This window comes from Anopheles merus, chromosome 2R (assembly GCF_017562075.2).
Source record: "Anopheles merus strain MAF chromosome 2R, AmerM5.1, whole genome shotgun sequence".
NCBI lineage: Eukaryota > Metazoa > Arthropoda > Insecta > Diptera > Culicidae > Anopheles > Anopheles merus.
The window spans coordinates 3,657,137-3,676,887 of NC_054082.1; the positions used below are offsets into that span (position 1 = coordinate 3,657,137).

Here is a 19,751-nt window from a genome sequence, read left to right on the forward strand (position 1 = left end):
ATTTTTCCTTCCGCCAAAGGTGAGGTGGACGTAAACTGAGCTTGACATGATTCGATTTGTACCCATTTGGAACGGCGTTTTGGTTCGTTTTCTTTGCACTTGAAACTTAACAAATGGTATGAAAAATGAACGCTTAATCCCACGAATCCCTTAAAACGATCGTTTAGGTTGATTTGATGTTTGACTTTCACTCGAGAAGCTACTAAAATTGGGACATGTTTTACTTTTCGTCCCCATGGTGGTGTCGTTTTTGTTCTGAACGAAGCTACGCAAGCGTTATGTCACGGTGAATAAAGGATTTAAAGAGGAGGATGCCTAAAAAAAATCACTACAACCACGTTAGAGGAACGGGAATCACTTCACAGAGGAGGAACAAATTGTCTTATCTCTTCAATTTGTTGCTTCAAATCGTTCGCTGGCAAAATGCTGGCAAAGTGCCACAAAAAATATCCACCCAGACTGTATTGTCACGGTGGAGATTTGTCTCGCGAAAGCAGCAACCCACTTGCTTTGCTGGTTTGCATTTAAGGCGCGGTTTTTTGAGTGAGATGAGATTTTCTTATGTTTCAGAAATGTTTTATTGCCTCTTAAACAACAGCGAGCAAAATGTAGATAAAAAGCACGATGAAATAGTCTTATGTCCTTGAATGAAAAGAGTGAGGTTGGTTAGCGAGATTATGCAACCCGTGGGGATTATGACGTTGCTATGTTCACCAAATGTTTGCTGCTTGACCTAGATTTGCTAGGTATCTGACTAAGAAAAGGGAAAATTGCGAGCAAGCACAGCTCAGTTTGGTTTTTTTTGGAAGGTAGTAAAGCTTCCAAGCCCGTTTCAGCCGTTTAAAAGTTAAGGATGTGCCAACAATGATGCAATTTCAAGGTTTAGGGCGACCTAGCGAAACAGGATCATGCTGTTCGCTAGATGCATAGCTTACAATGTTTCAGAAATGTACAAATAACCGAAAAACTCAGAAAAAAACACTCATACAAAACGGTAAAACAAACAAGCGTCAATTGACTCAATCAATTTACTCCACAGCTAAATTGAGCCCAATAAACGCGCCCGACACTCCGAATCAACATTCCCGTTTTTTCACGGTGGCCCTTCATCATAACATCACTCACATACCTGCTCGTGAAATAAATGATGACTGCATCTGGCAGTATCGATTCACACATTTCCAAACAGACTGAGCCGCCCGCTCCCCCAACACAATGCCAATCAAGTTTTCATCTCGTGAAAACACTTCATTCGCCCGAGTGTGTGTGTGTGTGTGTGCCGACATGTCACTTCCATACGTTCCGACCGGGTGCGTCCGCTCGCAGCTCTGGTTCTGGTTCTGGGTGGTGTGAACTTTTCGCCATCAACCTTTCACACTACCCCGACGTCATACACGCGCACCCGATGGCGCCAGACGCGAATTGGAAAGTTTTCCATCCGTCTACGTCGTCGTCGTTGTCGTCGTCATGCCGGATAGAGATGTGAGCGTTGTGAACGTTTCCCGGCCGCCTGCTCCAGCGCATCTTCAAGTCAGAACGCTCAAGACGCTGATGTGCGGAGGCAGCTAGACATCTGCAAATTATGAGGGTTTTGTGTGTTTCAAGGGAGCTGTTTACTGTCGGGATAGAGGAATGGGGATGAAAGATAAACTAGCATACTTCAGACATCAGGATGCTGCCATTTTACAAAGTTTGTCGTGCGCTGTGCTGTGTGATTTACGACACAGAGTTGCTGCCTGGTGGAATTTTGAGGCATATTTGGGGAGAGCATAACTTTCAACATCAAATTAGCATATTCTTTACAGAACGGAACAAAAGGGAGCTATGTTTTAAGGGAAAGTTTGTTCAAAAATGCATCTAATGATCACTCCCTGTGTGACGTGGTACAGATGATCGGATGTGCATGTTATTCCATACTTCCGAAAACACGACCCCAAAATGACATCTTTGTCGGTGGAAAATAAATCAGGTGTACGGAATATTGTCATGCTTCAACCAGTTTTCAGCTAAACTCTTTTTCTACGGAATCCATTTGTGTTTTCCTTTTGGTTCCGAACGAGCCGGCGACCTAATGTGATTATAGTGGTTCCTTGGCAATCGCTGCTCCGTTTGCTTGACGGTGCAGCGAATCGATTTGACACTGAACTGAAGTAACAGCAAACACACTGTTTCCGAACCGTATTGCTGCAATTTTCACTATCCTAGAGACGGTCTAATGTTGTTTGGCGTGGGTAGAGTTGAAGGCTCAAGAAACAACAAGACAAAAACAGTAAATTCAACACGACCGAAATGAAACGTAACCCTGTCGCGGGGCGGTACGATGGTGAACCCTACGCCGAACATATGTGTGTGATACAGAAGCGACACGACAGAAGCTCCGGAAGGAAAAATCCTATTTACTATATCCCTGTGTACTGCAGGGAGCGGAGAAAAGTGCCAGTTGCCCTCACATTTGACACTCCCGGAAGGGCACAGATGGTACCATTGGCAAGAAGTACGACTCAGCTTCCTGGTTGGTTTCATTCGTTTCCTGTTTTCTTGAGCATTAGAACCGTTTGGTACTACACTTCCAGCCAGCACGCGACAGTCAATGGTAGAATGTAGATAAAATTGACAATAAAATTGACAAGCTCACCAACTTCATCTTGCTGCGTGTTTGTGCTTTCCGTTTTTGTGGATCTTCCGTGGAGCGGTAGCAAACTTCCGGCTACGACCTCTTCGCAAGGGCTGTGTGCTGTGAAGCCCGCTCTGTGTGAAAAGTCACTGAAAAGGGAAGGAGTTGTAAACTGGGAAAGTTTCGGTCCAGTTGGTTTGTGGATTGCGTGAAAGTCTAGTGATGGCTGATCGAGAAGAGCGTTTGCTTGAACGTTTTACAATTTACAGTCTTTGTGGAATGTTTTTTTGGAGATGTATCCTTTCAAGAAAAGGCCAAAAATGTCGTCGTGGTTGGAGAAGGGTTGTCTTGAATACAGACTTAATATTTACTGTAGGTTCTATTGAATTTTAATTAAAGCATCGAATCGAGTATTGTAAAATCGCACAGTTTTTTATGCATTTTCAAACAAACCACTAATTAATGCAACCATTTCCAAACACCGTGGACAACTAAACTCACCAACCGTACTACGTCTGTGCTACACGATAAAGCTCAATTGCACGGGAGCAAAACACAAAAAATAGTAACAAATCCTTCGGCAATCGAGAGCAAAAAAGTTCGCCACCCATGGTCAGTCGGTCGGTAATCCGCTTTCAATCCTCGACGATGCCCAAAATCCGGGCCACAGCTGGCAAATCCCAAAACCTTGCGTGGCATAGCCGGAGGAAGTATAATTCGCTGCCGGATTGAGGAGAGCATTATGGTCGGTCGGTTGAACCGATTCGAATGGTTTTATTTGCTCCCTATCCGCTACTCCAACGCCCCTCTTTCTCTCCTGTTACTTGGCCAGAATCGGCCACACAAACGGTCAGCAGCCTCCACCGTTGGGGAGGTACGTTTCTTTGGGGCGTGAAAAGGAATGGGAGCTTTTCTGCTCCATCACGCCGTTCCGGTCTAGTTCCGGGTGCAAAAATTCAAACCATTGTCGACCGGCATGTGTTTCCTTTTGCTTGAGATTTATAGTTCTTGCGTGGGTTGGTACAAGCGAATGCGTGTGTGTGTGTGTGTGTTTGTGAGTTTTGGTAGTGCTGGCGGCCCTTTCTGATAGGAGCGACACCTGACACACTGTGTTTTGGTATGGCGTCCCACAGCGACACGGCTGTAATCCTTGCGTTTCATTTTTTCGTGTGAATGTGTGAGTGTTCGACCACCCCGCTGGGGAAGGATGGGGATTAAACGCTCTTCATCTTGCGCTGTCGCCTTTTCCGCCTGTAATGGTTGCCGGTCATTCACATTTTGGCATTTACAGGAACGTGTAAGACCGGCGGGAGACTGCAGAATAGGCGAACGTACGGAACATCCTTACATGTGGAAGCTGCCTTCCTATTTCTAGCCATTTTTTTCCAAGGATTTTTCTCGACCACCTTGCAGCGTGTAACGCCGAGCCTAGCCTTCTGGTTACCGGTCAGTGTCTGCATCGGGATGTCGGAGGTCGCCGAGCGGGTGTTGAAGTTGCAACTTTATCCGACACCTGCTGGTACAACACGACACACACACACACAGACTTCCCGGTGACATGCATGTCCGAGGTTTAGCTCAACACATGTGCCGTACCGTGTAGTACCCGGTGGCAGTACATAGTATCGGATGCTTCGGACGGAAGAATTACACGTCCGGATGGGCAAGTGGAGCGGGAGATGATTTAATGCTCAACGTGTTACAGTCACTTTTGGAGATTTGCTGTTTGGGCGGGAATTATGGGTGAAAAATGGACAGTGCTTAGCTGATATTAATGAAGTATCGTTGGCGTAAAACAGAGGTGATTTCATGCAATTTGAAAGAGTTGTTTAAGGATTTATTTAGTGTAATGCTGTATTTTTCATTTGTTTCTAATGTTAAGTTAAAACAATTCATAACAACTGGGAAGATCCTCTTTAAACCATACAAGTAGCAAAATTAAGTTTAAAGTTCACCTCTTGAACTGATAAGCTCTCTATTTTGCGATGAAAAGCCCGTGTTCGTGCAATAGGTTATTGAATTAGCACGACACATTGGAAAAGTAGTTTCGAAGCATTCGTATCGTAACACGCTTTTAGCAATAGTTTCGAATGATTCCACAAGTGTGACGCGGGATTATTCTATTTCTACCCTCGGCAGTTGCAAACTTATTTATAAACTCTCAAATACACCATACACTGTGCCGGTGTCAAGAGGGTCTTCCGTTCCCAGAACCGAGTAGATTGAAGGTTGAAGGAATATTTTCTGTACATAGTTCAAGAAAACAAAACCACCATCCTGATGTACGCGAGCCGTCTCCTAATACTATTAGACGTTACTCATTGCCGCAAGCTTCACCTGCACCTGAATGGGACTGCTTGGTCAGTTTGTAATCCGTACAGCCGACCTTTGGGTAAATTTGCAGTACAACTCGATTTCGCTGGCGACTATTTCTGTCTCTTTTTTGCCCCTAACTTTCGCCAACGCTCACACACACACTATCTCTCTCTCATCAGCCGGCTATCCCTTCAATGGCTTCCGATTTATTTTACACGTGATGGACACCTTACACCCTTCGTGGAGCAGCTTTTCGTGATATTCTTTTCCGATACAGTGCGGCTGCTTGCGTCCCACGGGACACAACACCCGTCCGTCAGTGGTGACGTTGGTCCAGTGTGTTTTCCTCCGCTTCAACCCTTTAAATAACAAAAACACTCGCCAGCAGACAGTGATTGGTACGTGTTCCCGTGTGCCAAAGCGAAAAAGGATCAGCTACCCTTTTCCTTTAGCCCCATGTAGGCAGAATGGTTGAGCGGAAATGATAATTGCATGCGGGATGTGTAGGTGTGCGAATGGAGGACAAGACTCTTTTTTTTATTAGTTTTTATTTGTTTTCCTTCCAATGTCCAGCACGTGGTACTCTCGGTCGTTTGACGGTTGGTGTGATGCGCATCGGGGAATACGCAAAGGCTCAAAAGCAATTTCGGATATCGAATTTAAATAGTGTTTGCATAAAAAATTACACCCGCCGGCAAGGATACAACAGCGGCGGAAACAGTGTTACATCATGCAAGACCATTTCAGGGAGGGCGGAGAGCGTTAAAAGTAATGCATCTGATTTGCATAAAAATGACGCATTGACTTTACGGCTTGTTCAATTTTTTTTGGGATGTGAACTTGACACAATCGGAGTAACGAGTCTGTTGAATTTAGACTATTTTAAGACACTCTAGACGGGGAAAACATATTCAGCGGATTTGTTTGTAAAACTTCGTGTTTTCCTAATATTTTTGTTCAATCCCTTCCGACCCTATTAGCATAATAAGCGCCTGGCCTCTTATCTTCACCGCCGATGCCACCACTTGACCCTGGCTTTATGAGAATTATTATCATAATGATGATCATCATCATCTTAATCTTTCGAACCTGGAGAAGTAAAAGAAAGGGCCAAGGACCGAGGGTAACGGAAAAGTTTTTCTCCAACGCTAATTACAATAATTTAGACAACCTCGGAGACGCAACATGTAACCCAAGCCGAAGCGGGAACGTTCTGCATCATCCTAAGCCCGAAACCAAACCCCATCATCCTCTTATCATCTCTTCGATAAATAAGCATTATCAGCCCTAACGACGGTATTGATGGCTTTTCCGTTGCCACGATCTGGCGGGGTGGACGATTTTTGTGAGGCTTCTTGAAAGGTTTCTCTCGTCCACGTCCCCATTACTGTGTTTCCTCTTCATCCCAGCGGCCCCTTCCAGAGTCGTACCCCAGTCGCATTTTCGTCTATTGGCTGCAACGGTTTCGGGTTAAGTTTGAACATCCGGTAGCGTTGTAGCCTCACCAGCCCACGAAGGGAGTTTGTCTTTCCTTTGGGCCCTTGTTTCCCAAACACTGTTGCCATTTCCATCGATTCCATTCGTTTGTTTCCACTTCATTCCATCTTTCAGGGGGGAAGAAAGATGCTTGGCAAAATGGATAAAAAATATGGCAACAAAATAAGTAAACACAAACACTTCCACACGTGCCTTCTCGGTTGTTGGGGGGGTTTTATGTGCGAAAAGGGCGGCGTACAATCGGATTACTTCCCGGGCCTGGGCCGTTCGGAGCGCGCTTTTCCACCCCGAGGGTAGCATAAAGCAAGGCGTTGTGTTGTTTTTTCTTTCTCCGGAAGGCCCTGGCGACGGTGTGATGCGTTTGCTCTGGATGAGCCTTTTTTTTCTAAGAGGAAAATATTTCTCTCTCGACACTTTCCGCCTTGTACCGTTTGGTGGGTGGATGAGAAGAAATAGGGCCTAAGGGACGCCCGGTCCGGTTGTTCTGAGTTGTGATTTTTTGTCTGCACTTTCGAGTTTGTGTGCAGTTTTTCCTACGAATATTTCTCACACGCTCGGTGTTGCTTCCCTTAGGCAGGCGCTAGCGAAAGGTTCGACAGGTTTAAAATTACATTAGAAAAGTTATCCCATTAAAAGTTTGATCACAGTGCATCAGAATGGATGATTCTTTTGGAGGAGCAGCATTGGTTTGCAGGAATGTTAGGGAAAGTGAATTTTACAATGTAATACATTCAATTTTACGACATAACTGTTTGATCTTATAAGCCGTAATGGTAATTTAGTTTAATGTAAAAACATAAAATGAAATTAAGCTTTCAAGCTGTACCAAAACTGCATCACATCAAAAATTTCCAAAATTGTACTTCTCTTTCTCCTTTTTCTATCATGCCCTTTGTTGCTATTTTGCATCCCAACTCAAGCAAACCAAAATGTCGTGAATGCCGGAAGCAAACCACAAACCTGGTAAGATGCTTGCTGTCGACGTTGGTGGCGTTTGATTGATCGTGAAATCGTGCATTATGACAATTTCCATAAACTGTTCATGCTTATGGTAGCGATTGAGCATGTTCCATGCAGACATCGAACGCATGTGACATACACAAGATCGATAGGATCTCAGCTAGATTTGCTGGGAATGGCGTGTATAAAATTACACTTTGGAGATAACCATTTTGGTATCGAATCTTTTTAAAGATTCATGACAAACTGTCAACACGCGAAGGGTGTTTTAATTTTAGGATGACTTCATGCCTCAAACTCACGAAGCAACGCTAAATCGTACACTTATCAAACTTATCAAAAAGACTACTCCACCACGCTATATTGCTCCTACTACTTAGGAAAACATTAACTGCGCACATCTTTACGGTCTTCCGACTGTGCCGCGTGTTTCAAGTCACGATTTTGATCTTGCGATTGCCCCATACGGCTTACACTTCGCCATTGATGAGCTTCGCAGATCCGGCAGGGTGCCAAAACCGTCGTGCAGTGAGTCATCTGACCTCCCCAGGGCTCCAAAGATGCCGCCCATTAGTATCGATATTAATGTCAGCGGTAATTGCAACTGACAGCGACGCAGAAGTACACCACTTTTGCCGGCGGATAGATTTTTGTGTAGCTTTTCTACCGGCTGTGGTACCGGGAGTTTGTGTCTTATGGCAGATGCACACAATCGTTGCTTGATGCTCATTACAGCATCATTGACTGGTTGCGAACTCTTCAACCGATCGCGAAGAAGTTCGATCAGCTGAATGTCTTGTGCGAACTTCAGCAGTTGCCAGCGCGCTCGAGGTATTCGGTCGCTTGCCTAACCAATACTTGTGCCATATGATTTCGCAAGTCGATGAGCATCAAAACTGACGACGCAATAGCAACATAATCATATTTATTTACGATTCATACCACCTTCCTTCCATTTCCTTAGCGTACATAATTTCATTGAAATTGTCTATCTCCTCTTGCTGACGTTAAAAAAAAAACAACAACTGAATGCTAACGAACTCCTCTGCTCTTGTCTGTTTTCAGAACATACTGGAAAAGTTTAATCCCGGAGCACGACAGCTGATCAGCGCTGGCAAGGCGTACCTGAAGGCACTGCATGGAGCGTCCACTGCGTCGAACGTCTTTAACGAGGCACTCGCCAAGATCGCCGTCAATGCACAACAGGGAGGAACCATCGATATTGGTAAGAACCGGGAAGAGGACAGCTAGCCGTCCAGGAGTGTGATTTGTTTAATCGATGAGGCTTTATTGAACCTAGACGCACTGGTGTACTGATTATTAGAATTACCCCTCATTAACGCATTGGTAAACATTCATTTGCCGCTCACTGGTCACATGCGATGCAGCTGGAAGCTTTTTAACGAACCAAGAGGACCCATCGGTTCGTCCAATGCCTGCATATACAACGTATATGCGAATCAACCTTTGATATTTCCCTCCGTGTCTGTTTAATGCATTCGCTAATGTGCCTAGCTCGTTGGAGCGTCCTTGTCCACGCTGAGGACCCGTTTATGTGAACAAGTTTGCACGTTCACAAACCGTCGTGAGCAGGTTGGTGGAAGGTTTGGTTTACTTCAGATTTTTTTAATGCTACAATATGCGAGAGTACCTTCGTGCTGCTCAAAGGTTGCTTCAGCTGAACAGGACCGTTGAGGTGGAAAAAGATTATGCACCGGCGATGATGTTTCCGGCAATACATTCTCGTCTCTGGAAAGCCACTTACCGGGCGGTTCTTTTGACTCGATTGAGTCGTTGGAATAGATTATCAACTAGTTTGATACGTCTACGTTCGATGGAAGGTAATTTTAAAGAAGCGAGCCAATTTGTAGCACACTCACTTCCGGTAACAGATATGAAGAACTACTTAAGAGTGTGCCTCGATATTCTTTTTAAGACTGTCTGGTTTACAGTATGCTGTTCGTAGCTGAACTACATCAAATGACTCCGGAAAGCATCCGGCTTATTGCATTCATACACATACTCAAATCTGCACGAATTTTGCCCTACCTCCAGCAACCTGCGACCTCCAAGGACTTACATTTTGAGTGCACAGGGAAATTGAATTCGTTGAAATTAATTCAATTCCAGCACTGCAAATGGGGATCTTTATCCCAGCCAGCAGCTTCCAATTCGCGACTGGCAGAAATTAAATAAATCACCAAAATGAACAAAAAACAAACCTGCCACGAGCGACGTCTAATCTTGTCAGCCAATATCAGAATCAGGCAGGCTGAAGGATGGATCCACCCGTTCGTATCTTTCCGTCAATGAAAAGAACTCACGTACAGCTCCAACTCTTCGTTCGCTAAGCATCGCCGTCGAGAGCAAATGAAAAGTCACCTGGAAAAGTTGAATTATGGGAAAGAAAATCTTGTTCTAAAGGGAACAGGAAATCTGGCTCTTAGGCTTCACCGATTTGGAAGCCTTAAATTGAAAATGAAAAATCAACAACCACCATCTTCTATCGTTCTTCGTACTTCTTTCTCTCAGCTTACTGACGATGCCAGTGCTGAATGGAGCTGACTCGAGCGTGCTTTTTCTATTCGCCTTTCTGCTTCTTTAGCCAACCCAAGCTACAAAGCTTCATATGTGCTCTGGCACGATTTGTAGTTGATGTTTTTTGCTCCTTTTCAATGTTTTCTTTCCATTTGCCTTTTGCCTCCCTCTACTCCACTCGATTGCCAGCACCCCTGATCAGATTGTGCGATGCTGATGAGGTGGAAAATTCAATGGAAACTCACGGGCGTACGGGTGGTGCTTGCTTCCCTAGCGCTAGTGCTACCGTTTCGGCCGTTGTGTCGATCCAGGAAGAAAGTTCAAGCAAATAAGGGGGAAAAAGTGCGATAACCAAATATCTCGTCTCGTACGATCTCGAGTCGATACGGTAAGGTGTGCTTTTGAGATTTCGGTACTCGATAGGGGCAAGAAAAATGGAGTGCAAATGAATGTTCACCCGTCAGATAGTTCCACCCCGCGGGATCGTTTCAATGTCTGAACGAACGATTTAACCATTATGCAGCTCGATTGGCTTCACGGTGCACTTGGTGCGAGATTTTATCGTCTGCTGTCGCACAAACACTTGGGTAGAATTAGATTTAAAGTCACATACGTGCTAGTGATTCTAACAGGTTCGTTGTGATGGAGCAAAATCTATCCCAATCGAGCAAAACGACGTTGAGTTTGATTTCTAATTAACATTCAACTTGACAGACTATTGGTTCGGTCTTAAGATTGCTGCAAACGGAAGCTTTTGTCCATGCAAAACCAGCATTAGATGTGTGTATTATGAGGCTAATTATTACAATCATCCTTCCGTCCATCAATGACCGTCTTGTCGCATCGCGGAAGAACTCATTAATGCATTGATTGCCATGGCTACAAGAAACCAAACGTCCTGCTTTCATCCTGCTCCACAAACGCCCAGCTTATGATTTCATCAATTAGCTGCATTTGCTGCTACCATCGTCGTCAGGTCCGGTGGCCACCTTATTACCAGCCACCAGCCTACGATTATCTCATCACGATCGCTTTATTTACCTCTTATCACATTGAGCGTGAGCGCATCGTTGCTGCAGGAGGACGCATGACGCCTGGAATGAAGATAATTTGTAGTTTGTCATTAATTTGCTGCTAACACCAACCGCTCCGACCGGTGCAGAGGCGAACGCGCTTTTTTGTTTTACAGGAAAGCATACCAGACACACTGGAAAGTGTTTGATAACTATCGCTCAGGTTGACGGTGTTTGTCTTGGAAGTTATCGCCGCACGCTTCCGGACGCGTAGGGCAGCGTTTTCTCTTTCACCTTCACCGGGTAGGAACTGTAGGGACGCGTTCCTTACAGCCACCTGATCGATGCTAATCGCTCCGATTGAAACGAGGCGCTTGCGACGTGCGTGACGACATCTGCAGCCGAACCTTGCAGCTCAACCGGATGACCGATTCGTACGGGGACTAATGGCGGTTCAGGCCGCTTCAATCACTGTCCAATTACTGTCAACGGCCTAGCAGGAGGGCCGGACAACGGACGCAGTAAATGCCGAGAGCGAAAGTGCACCGTCGGACGATGATACACTGCACAGGAATGCTTCCCATCACTCTCACCAGTGCCGGGCCAGTGTGTCGCTGATAAAAACGTAATTCCTGAAGAGGAAGCTTCCCATTTTTTTTTTACACGATTCCTTCCCTGTTGTTGCGAACCGACCTGAAGCGTCCATTTACGGGTGCAAGCTTTATTACTTTAGCTGGAGCTGTTTGCAACCGATTCACGTCCACCGTGTACGATCGGTGGATTTTGATTGATTGGCCAAAAGGGAGAGAGGCGTCTCAGCATCTAGGCGTGCAGAGGGCAGAGACATTCGTTGTGATTCAACCGAACCGCATCGAATGCAAATCAAGCCAACGATCGAACCGTACCCGGTGGCTCGGGATAGAATTCGAAATTCAGATTTGTTGTGTGTGTGTGTCTGTTTGCTGTTGGTGATGGGAGCTGCTGCTTTTTTATTACTATTATGTGTGCACTTGCACATTTGCATTGTGGATAAAAATGCACACCGCACTCCGCAGACCAGACCCTCTGACAGTCGATAGGCGCCCTTGCCTACCATTTGCATCCCAACGGCGAGGGAGTTTTTTGTGTTTTGCGCTCTCTCTCCCTCTCCGCTGTCGCTTCCGAACGTACGTGCTTCGGTCGGTGCGATAAATCGAACCGCGGGAAAAAGGATGCAGAAATTTCACATTCATTCCCCGCCGAACGTGCCTGTTGGTTGCAAAACTGTGGCGGCGAATGGCAAAAAAAGCAGCAAAATTCCCAAACGTACTCCGCGGCAGCTGTGCTTTTATAGAGCGCGAAAAATAAAATAGTCCCAACCTCTGGGCTGGAGCGAAATATTGTGCGAATTGTGCAGCCCGTGTTCATTATTAAAAACCACACTTTTTATCATTGAATAAACAACTGCCGGCGCCGTGGTAAACAGGTGCAGTTTTGTCGCTCTGTTAAGGGATGCTTGCGTACGCATCGATACGCCACGACGTTCCCAGATGCGTGCAGTGGGTACTTTTTGGTTCATTTATTTACCATATCGCTGTTTCTGCACTTCGTTAGCAAGTGCAGCGTTTTGCGTTATTAAATACGGGTTCGTTTCTTCGGTGAGTGATTTTGAATGATGCTGCCGAGGGCGGGATCGTTTTTACTGCTCGATGATGTTAGTTGCTTACCGGGCCGTAGCATTATTTTAAGCTCTCAACTCTTTAACACACATCAAACATCCGTCGATTTTAATCAACATTCCAGCGTAGTACACTACAGCAGTATTATTTATAATTATTCTCTTAGAAGCAATGTACGCAGAGTTTTATACAAAAGCGTTATTTTTACATCGCTTTTTAAATGCACGATAACTTCAAAAGCGTGTATTTTTGCAATAAATGTACGACCTCATGCTTTCTGCACTTATCTGCTGGTGTTACCTGTGAAGTTCCTCTTTTAGGCTCACTGCATAAAAAGTCCTCCAACGGAAACTCCCCGAGAAAAACAACCCAACTTTCCGGTAATAATGGTAATGACGATGCAAATTGGTGCATATTTGTTTGTCGTTGCTTTTTGTTTGCCTTGTGTTGTATGCATGTTGTTCATCCCCAAACAAGTGAAAATTCATTGCGACATCATCAATCAATTTTTGAGTAAGTTTTTCCGGAACTGCCCACATCCACACACGCTCGCCGCCGTCTGCACGGTGATACGGGGTCATTAATTTTATTTTATCTCGAGCGCCAAACGCATGTGTCATCGATTGAGCATAATGTCGGGCTGATACAAAAAAAAATCGGAAAATAATCGGCCAGTGGGAGTGGGAAAATTTTAAAATGAGGAAGGAAAAAACGCTCACAGGAAAAAACGGATACATTCACGAAATTGAGATGAATGGGGAGTGAATTGCAAACCAAATAAATAATCAATTGTTTCCTTGCTTTTGTCGCTTTCGTGTTCCACTCTGCTGACCATCTGTTTGTTGTGACACAGTTTGGTTATAAAGTAAATTAAAATGTTTCAATACGCTGTACGGGCCCCCGTCGCTCGCAATTGTTCATTAATTTACTTTGAGCATAATGAATGTGCCACGTACGCCCAAAGGTGTTTTTATTGCTGTTTTGCATTTTACCTTTATACATGTCTAGAAAAGCCATTCTATTCACTAGCTTTTAATCTAGTTTCAACATATGCAGTCATACAATTACTTTTCTAGCAGCAATTGCCCCGAAGGGGCTTTTCATGACTCTCGCCACCGATTGAAGTAAAAGCAACCCGGAACCTTTCCCACTGTCTACAACAACGCTTGGCGCTCAGAATAGTTTTGCAAGAACCGAGCGTTTCAATCGCACGCCCGGCGCAAAACAAGCGCATGAACACGAGCGCGTACCCTTCCATTGTCATAAATCAACATTCCGGCAGCACGGGCACTACGATTAATGAGCAGCGGTGCGGTGCCAGTGGCAGTTGTTAACCTTCCATTTAATTCCCACCCCCCTCGCTCCTTGTTGCTCAGGACACACGGATAAGCGCTTTCTTTTCTGCTGATTACAGGTTCCGCCTTGATGAACATTGTCGGTGTGTACAAAGAGATCCAGGATCAGCACATGAACATCGTAAGTAGTGCCCCGTAGTTGCTAGTCGCAGAAAACGCTTAGATTAGATAGAAAGCTTCGTATGTTAACACCTGGTTTTTGGTTTTTCTCTCGCTCATCGCCTCCCTCCCCCCCCCCCCACCCTGATGCAGTTGAAAGCGTTCTACGTCGATCTGCTGGTGCCGCTGGAAACGAACCTCGAGAAGGACACCAAGGTGGTGCAGTTCGAGCAGAAGAAGTTTCTGCAGCAGCACAAGATGCGCTCGGACAGCTACAGCAAGGCGGCCGCCACGATGAAGAAGTACCGCAAGAAGAACTCGAAAAACACGCCCAAGGAGGCGGAGAAGGAAATCAAGAGCATCCAGGCGTTCGAGGAGGAGAAGCACAAGCTGGACCAGTTCTGCGAGCAGAGCCTGAAGAACGCGATGACGCAGGAGCGGCGCCGGTACGGGTTCGTGCTGGAGCGCCAGTGCTCGCTCGCGAAGCACTGGATGGCGTACCACCACTCCGGCCACATGATCATCGAAAAGTCGCTCGACAACTGGAACGACGTGGCGGCGACGCGCGAATTTCTGCCCCCGAACGTGGAGAACATGTTCTCCGCCAAGCAGGCGCTGCGCGACGTGGAGGACGAGGACGACGACGACCGGGAGTCGATCGCGTCCCAGCTGCGCAAGACGCGCTCGATCGATGCGTCCTGCCTGGACATGCGCTCGCTGGCCGACGTCGCGAACAGCACGCTCCAGATGCCGCGGGCCAAGTCCGAGTTTAATCTGAACAACAACACCGGCACGCTGCTGAGTGGACACCATCACCACCATCACCACCACAACCACCACGCGATGATGATGATGGGTGGCAGTGGCGGTGGCGGGGCTGGCAGTATGATCGGTGGAGCGACCAACGGCAAGCCGGACATTTCGCACTGGGAGCGGCCCACGGTGAAGGCGCTGTACGCGTACCTGTCGTCGGGCGAGAACCAGCTCAGCTTTCTCGAGGGCGATCGCATTGCGCTCGTGGGCGATCGGGCCAAGGGCTGGCAGTTTGGGGAGAATCTGCGCACGCAAAAGTTCGGCTGGTTCCCGATAGCCTACACCGAAACGGAGCGCGACGACAAGGAGAGGTAAGTGGGGGGGGTGCCGCCGGTCGGTCGATCGTGATAGGGTAGCGACGTGATACGTTTCCCTCTGTTTCTGCGTGTTTCAGCATCAGTGAGTGGGTGAAGGCGCCCGCGAGCGACATCGAGCTGGACCACACGCCCGACACGTCGCTCGAGAGTACGCTGGTGGACGACAGCCTGTCGAAGATGACCGGTTCGTACCACGGCGGCGAGGACGCATCGCCGACGCGCATGTTCGGCGACACGATCCAGTACCGGCAGTCGAAGCAGTTCCGCCGTCTGTCGCGCGGCGAGAAGCCGCCAAAGCCGGGCCCGCCGCCCCAGCTGCCGGCTCCCGTACCGACGCCGGTCGTGCCGAACAGTTACAGCGGTGGCGGCAGCAAGCAGCAGCAGCAGCAGCAGCGTCACGATGGGGCGTCCGGCTCGGGGGGCATTCCCCAGTCGAACAGCTTCTCGTCGGCCGGAGCGCCACCGATGGCGTCGGACAAACGCAAATCGGGCTCGGCTACGATGAACTTCAGCAAGCCGGTAAGTACCATCAAAGGTAGAGAGAATGCTGACGAAAACATGATGCTAATGTTGTGTTCGCTTTCTTCCCATGTGCAGCCGGCAAGCAGCAATCCGAAACAAAAACGGGCGAGCAACGGTATGGCCAGTGCCTCGCTGCATAGCAGCAATGACAGCGGGTTCTCCAACGAGCCCCAACCGCAACCGGAAGCTGATCTGTACTCGGACGAGGAACCAGTGAACCGAGTGCCAATAAGGTAAGCTTTTTGGGAGGTTTGGTTTTGCTTGGCGGTTTGGCTCTTTCGGTGAAGGCATTTTGGGTGACAACTACTAACCAATTTAAGAGCTGTTTGATGATTGGAGTGTTGTGGGCTTTCTTGCACTAATAACTAACAATTCCTAGAGGTGGAGCGCTGACTAACAGCAAAAGGTGAAGGACATCGCTTATCGAAGCGGGTAGAATCGAAAAGAAAGACCAAAACCTCACACGCTACTATGCTCCGCAGATCGGCCCGCTCGGAGAAGAACCTGCTGAACGACCAGACGACGATGACACGCTCCGGCGGTCGTGACAGCAGCGTCCCTTCGCCGCGCTACCACGACGAGGACGATATCTACGGCACGATTGTGCCACCGCGGCCCCGCGGCCAGCAAAGCCAGATGATGATGCGCCAGGCGAACAGCTACGGCAACATTGCCGAAAGCAACTCGGGCACGCTCGAGTACGGCTATCGCACGCGCAACCGCGGGTCCGGCTCGGAGGGCCAGCCCAACCAGAGCGACTCGCAGAAGATCAAGCGCACCAAATCGTTCTGGAAGTTCTCCAAGTCCGAGGACCACATCCTGGAGGGGATGGCCATGTGGAAGCACAACGACATCATACCGACGGGGCGCGAGAAGCGCGAGATGGAGAAGAAGGAGGCCACGCTGAAGCGCAACATGCGCAAGAAGGAGCAGCTGGAGAAGCAGAAGCAGAAGGAAATGATCGCGGCCAAGGCGGAGGAGGAGCAGCAGCAGCAGCAGCAGCAGCAACGACGCAAGGATAACTCCCGGAGCAACGCGAACGGTATGATGGACAACGAAAGCAACACCAGCACGCTGGTGCGCGGCAACAACCGTGAGTCGCGGGACCGCGATCGAGACCAGCGGGGCGAGCCAATGCGTGAGCGGCCGCACAGCATTGCGCTGATGTCGGAGCAGGAGAAGTTCCCCATCACCAAGTCGGACATTGACAAGCGCATCTCGAAGATTGACCAGGAGTTCCACCAGCAGCAGAAGAAGGCCAGCCGCGGCGGACAGGAGGAGGATCGTGGAGGTCGTTCCGGTCGCGATCGCGGCGAGGGAGGAGATCGCAAGCAGTCCAAGGGTGGCAAAAACGACACCAACAACAACAACAACTCGCGCCACAGCTACGCCGGCGAACATTTGCACCACCAGGAGCAGGAGCTGTACGGGGAGGCACCGATGGGCGGCGGGAAGCACGGTGGCAAGCAGGACAAGTATCGCACGACGGAGCGCGAAACGAGCAAGAACCGCAACAACGATGCGCTGAACAAGTACTACCAGGACCAGACGTTCGACGACTTTTCGATCATACCGGCCGACTCGATCATGATGCAGGACACGAGCTTCTACGACGACGACGGCATGATGGACGACATGATGCTGATGAAGACGGTGCGCCGGAAGGAGATCCTGAAGCAGTACTACTCCAGCGGCACCGACACGGAGCGCAACTCGTCCAGCTCGGACCCGTACGACTGCATCGTGGTGGACGACCATCTGGTGGCGAAGGGGCGCGATCGGAAGTCGAACGGTGGCCAGGACGGCACGATGATGCGCATGACGAACGATCGGCGGGGCGACAAGAAGGATCGCGGCATGCCCGACGACAAGATGGCATTCTCCACGTTCCGGGGCGGTGTTTCGGGCGGCAATGGAGGCCGCGGGCAGATGGACGATGATGACGATGACACGATGATGGCATCGATGACACTGGACGACGAGCTGATGGAGGAAGAGCAGCAGCAACATCATCATCAGCAACAGCAGCAGCAGCAACAGTCCCGCCAGCAACAGACCCGCGATCGCCGTTCCAAAAGCTCCAAGGGCAATCTGGCCGAGTCGAAGTACGAATCGGAGCACGAGGCGCGCATCAGCGCCAAAATGCAAAGCAACGGTCAGCAGCAGCAGCAGCAGCAGCAGCAGCAACAGAAGCGCAAGTCCACCAAATCGATCGCCTCGGACGGGAAGGCGTACGGGCCGTGGTATGATCTGTGGGGCGCCGATAGCTCGGTCCACAACCAGAAGCTGTAGAATCCATCGTGCACCGTATGCGTATTCCGTATGGTGAATCGATCTTTAACGTCGGTGTAAAGATCGCATTTCAGCCGAAAAGCACAAACACACACACGTACACACAATGCAACAGTTTAATCAGCAGTCCCAATCATAACGTCACCAAATCAGCATACAAGCCCTAAAGTAATATTCGATAGCACATACAGGACAACCAGGACGCCATGACCTTCAAGTGAATCTTTTTCGGCAAATGACTACTAAAAATTGATACAAATCGGACGCCCCAATGGTCGATCGGTTTGGACAGGACAGTGACAGGACGGATATGCGCCGACATGATTACCACCATGCAACCATTCCCAAATGTATGCAGCCGGCAGTGGCGCTGCAATGTTTTTTTTTATTAGTCTTATTAGTCGATTATTTAAATCGTTCGTTTTACCCTCACCTCAGCCGCCGTCGAGCGTGCGTACAGTAGCGTGGTAAGCATGTTTTTAGGGTTACGATAGCACGTAAGAGAGTAGACCGTATGCGGATGCTTTACCCTTTTGGTACCCAGATCCAGATGCAAAGGTTTCAAACGCGTAGCAGGATTAGAATCGGCCGCTGGCGCTGTTTAATGTTTACGTTGACCGTTCAGAATCGTTTCGTTTTGTTTTCCACTGTTCCCTTTACGTTTGCATATTATAATGAAATTTTATTTCTGGTTGTGGGATGTATTCTCCAAATGTTAATCGCGGTATTAGTTTTGTTTTTAAATGGAGAGCAGCAGTATTTCGGCAGTAATTTACAGGTTGTCGATGTTGTAAAATGATGTTAACTGCCCCGTCATAGTCAGTATTGTTTACTTGATGTGTTTTTTTCTCTTCCATCTATTATCCACTTCCGTCCCTTTCGACCTGTTTTGTGTAAGAGGAAGCGTTAGGATTTCTGCTCAAACATTCGATGTTGATGTTGGACCTAGTGAAACCATTCCTGCGAGTTATAAATAGAGTAAGCTTTGTACTTTTTGTACCGCCAGACAGACGTTAATGTGCCAATAGTGAGCGAAATGGTCGCTGGAGAGTTGAGTTCGAACGATGCACTTGGGCGGAGTGCAACAAAGGAAGGGACAATAATATTCAACCATTACTCTTAGGGCTAGTGTAACAAGATAGTCAACCATTTCGTAATCGAATGAATGTTTAATTTAAAAAACCACTTCCGGAATATTCTGGTTCGCATCTTGTTCGCGAGCTTGAACATTGCGCACAGCGCGAGCTACGGTCTTCGGATGGCTTTTTGAAACGTTTTGTGTTTATGATTGTATTATCTATTATTGTCAATAAAATCATATTAGTTAACAACGATCAGATTTTTTTCTTTAATTGCAACCGAAATCAGCAAAAAGTAATCGCCTGCTCGCGCCTCTTCGTAGCGCCTAACAGGTATGCAAGTTGTGTTGTACCATTTGCATACATTTAGGCGCTTGTCTTCATTTCCATGTGCCATGTGATTCCTGCACGTTCTTCAGGTATCGGTGGATTTCGAAGCTACTTTGCTGTTTATTTGTTTAAAAAACAACACAAAATGAAATCTCTGCCACATCTGCAGCACATTTGCCTCTCCACATCCCTTTCTTATCGTTGTTAAAATGTTGTGACCACGCTTTCAAACAAGCCTGCAGTGCAAACATTGTTCCGTTGGCTGATAAAAGTGCTCGAGAATTCTTGGAAACATAACAAAAGCAAAAGCAAGGACCTGCTATAGGTAATGCGATAACAGCTCATGGA

General features: G+C 47.7%; 1 protein-coding gene across 2 annotated transcripts in view; it reads left to right on the forward strand.

The window, feature by feature from the left end:
* Positions 1–19,325, forward strand: part of LOC121587618 (protein piccolo) — an 82,306-nt gene extending 62,981 nt beyond the window's left edge. For both annotated transcript variants that reach the window (XM_041904573.1, XM_041904574.1), the window contains 6 exons: positions 8,453–8,612; positions 14,011–14,072; positions 14,204–15,174; positions 15,258–15,699; positions 15,778–15,935; positions 16,185–19,325. In XM_041904573.1, coding sequence (XP_041760507.1) covers positions 8,453–8,612; positions 14,011–14,072; positions 14,204–15,174; positions 15,258–15,699; positions 15,778–15,935; positions 16,185–17,994 — 3,603 coding nt within the window. In that variant the 3' untranslated portion in view covers positions 17,995–19,325. The remainder of the gene's footprint in view (positions 1–8,452; positions 8,613–14,010; positions 14,073–14,203; positions 15,175–15,257; positions 15,700–15,777; positions 15,936–16,184) is intronic.
* Positions 19,326–19,751: the final 426 nt, after the last annotated feature.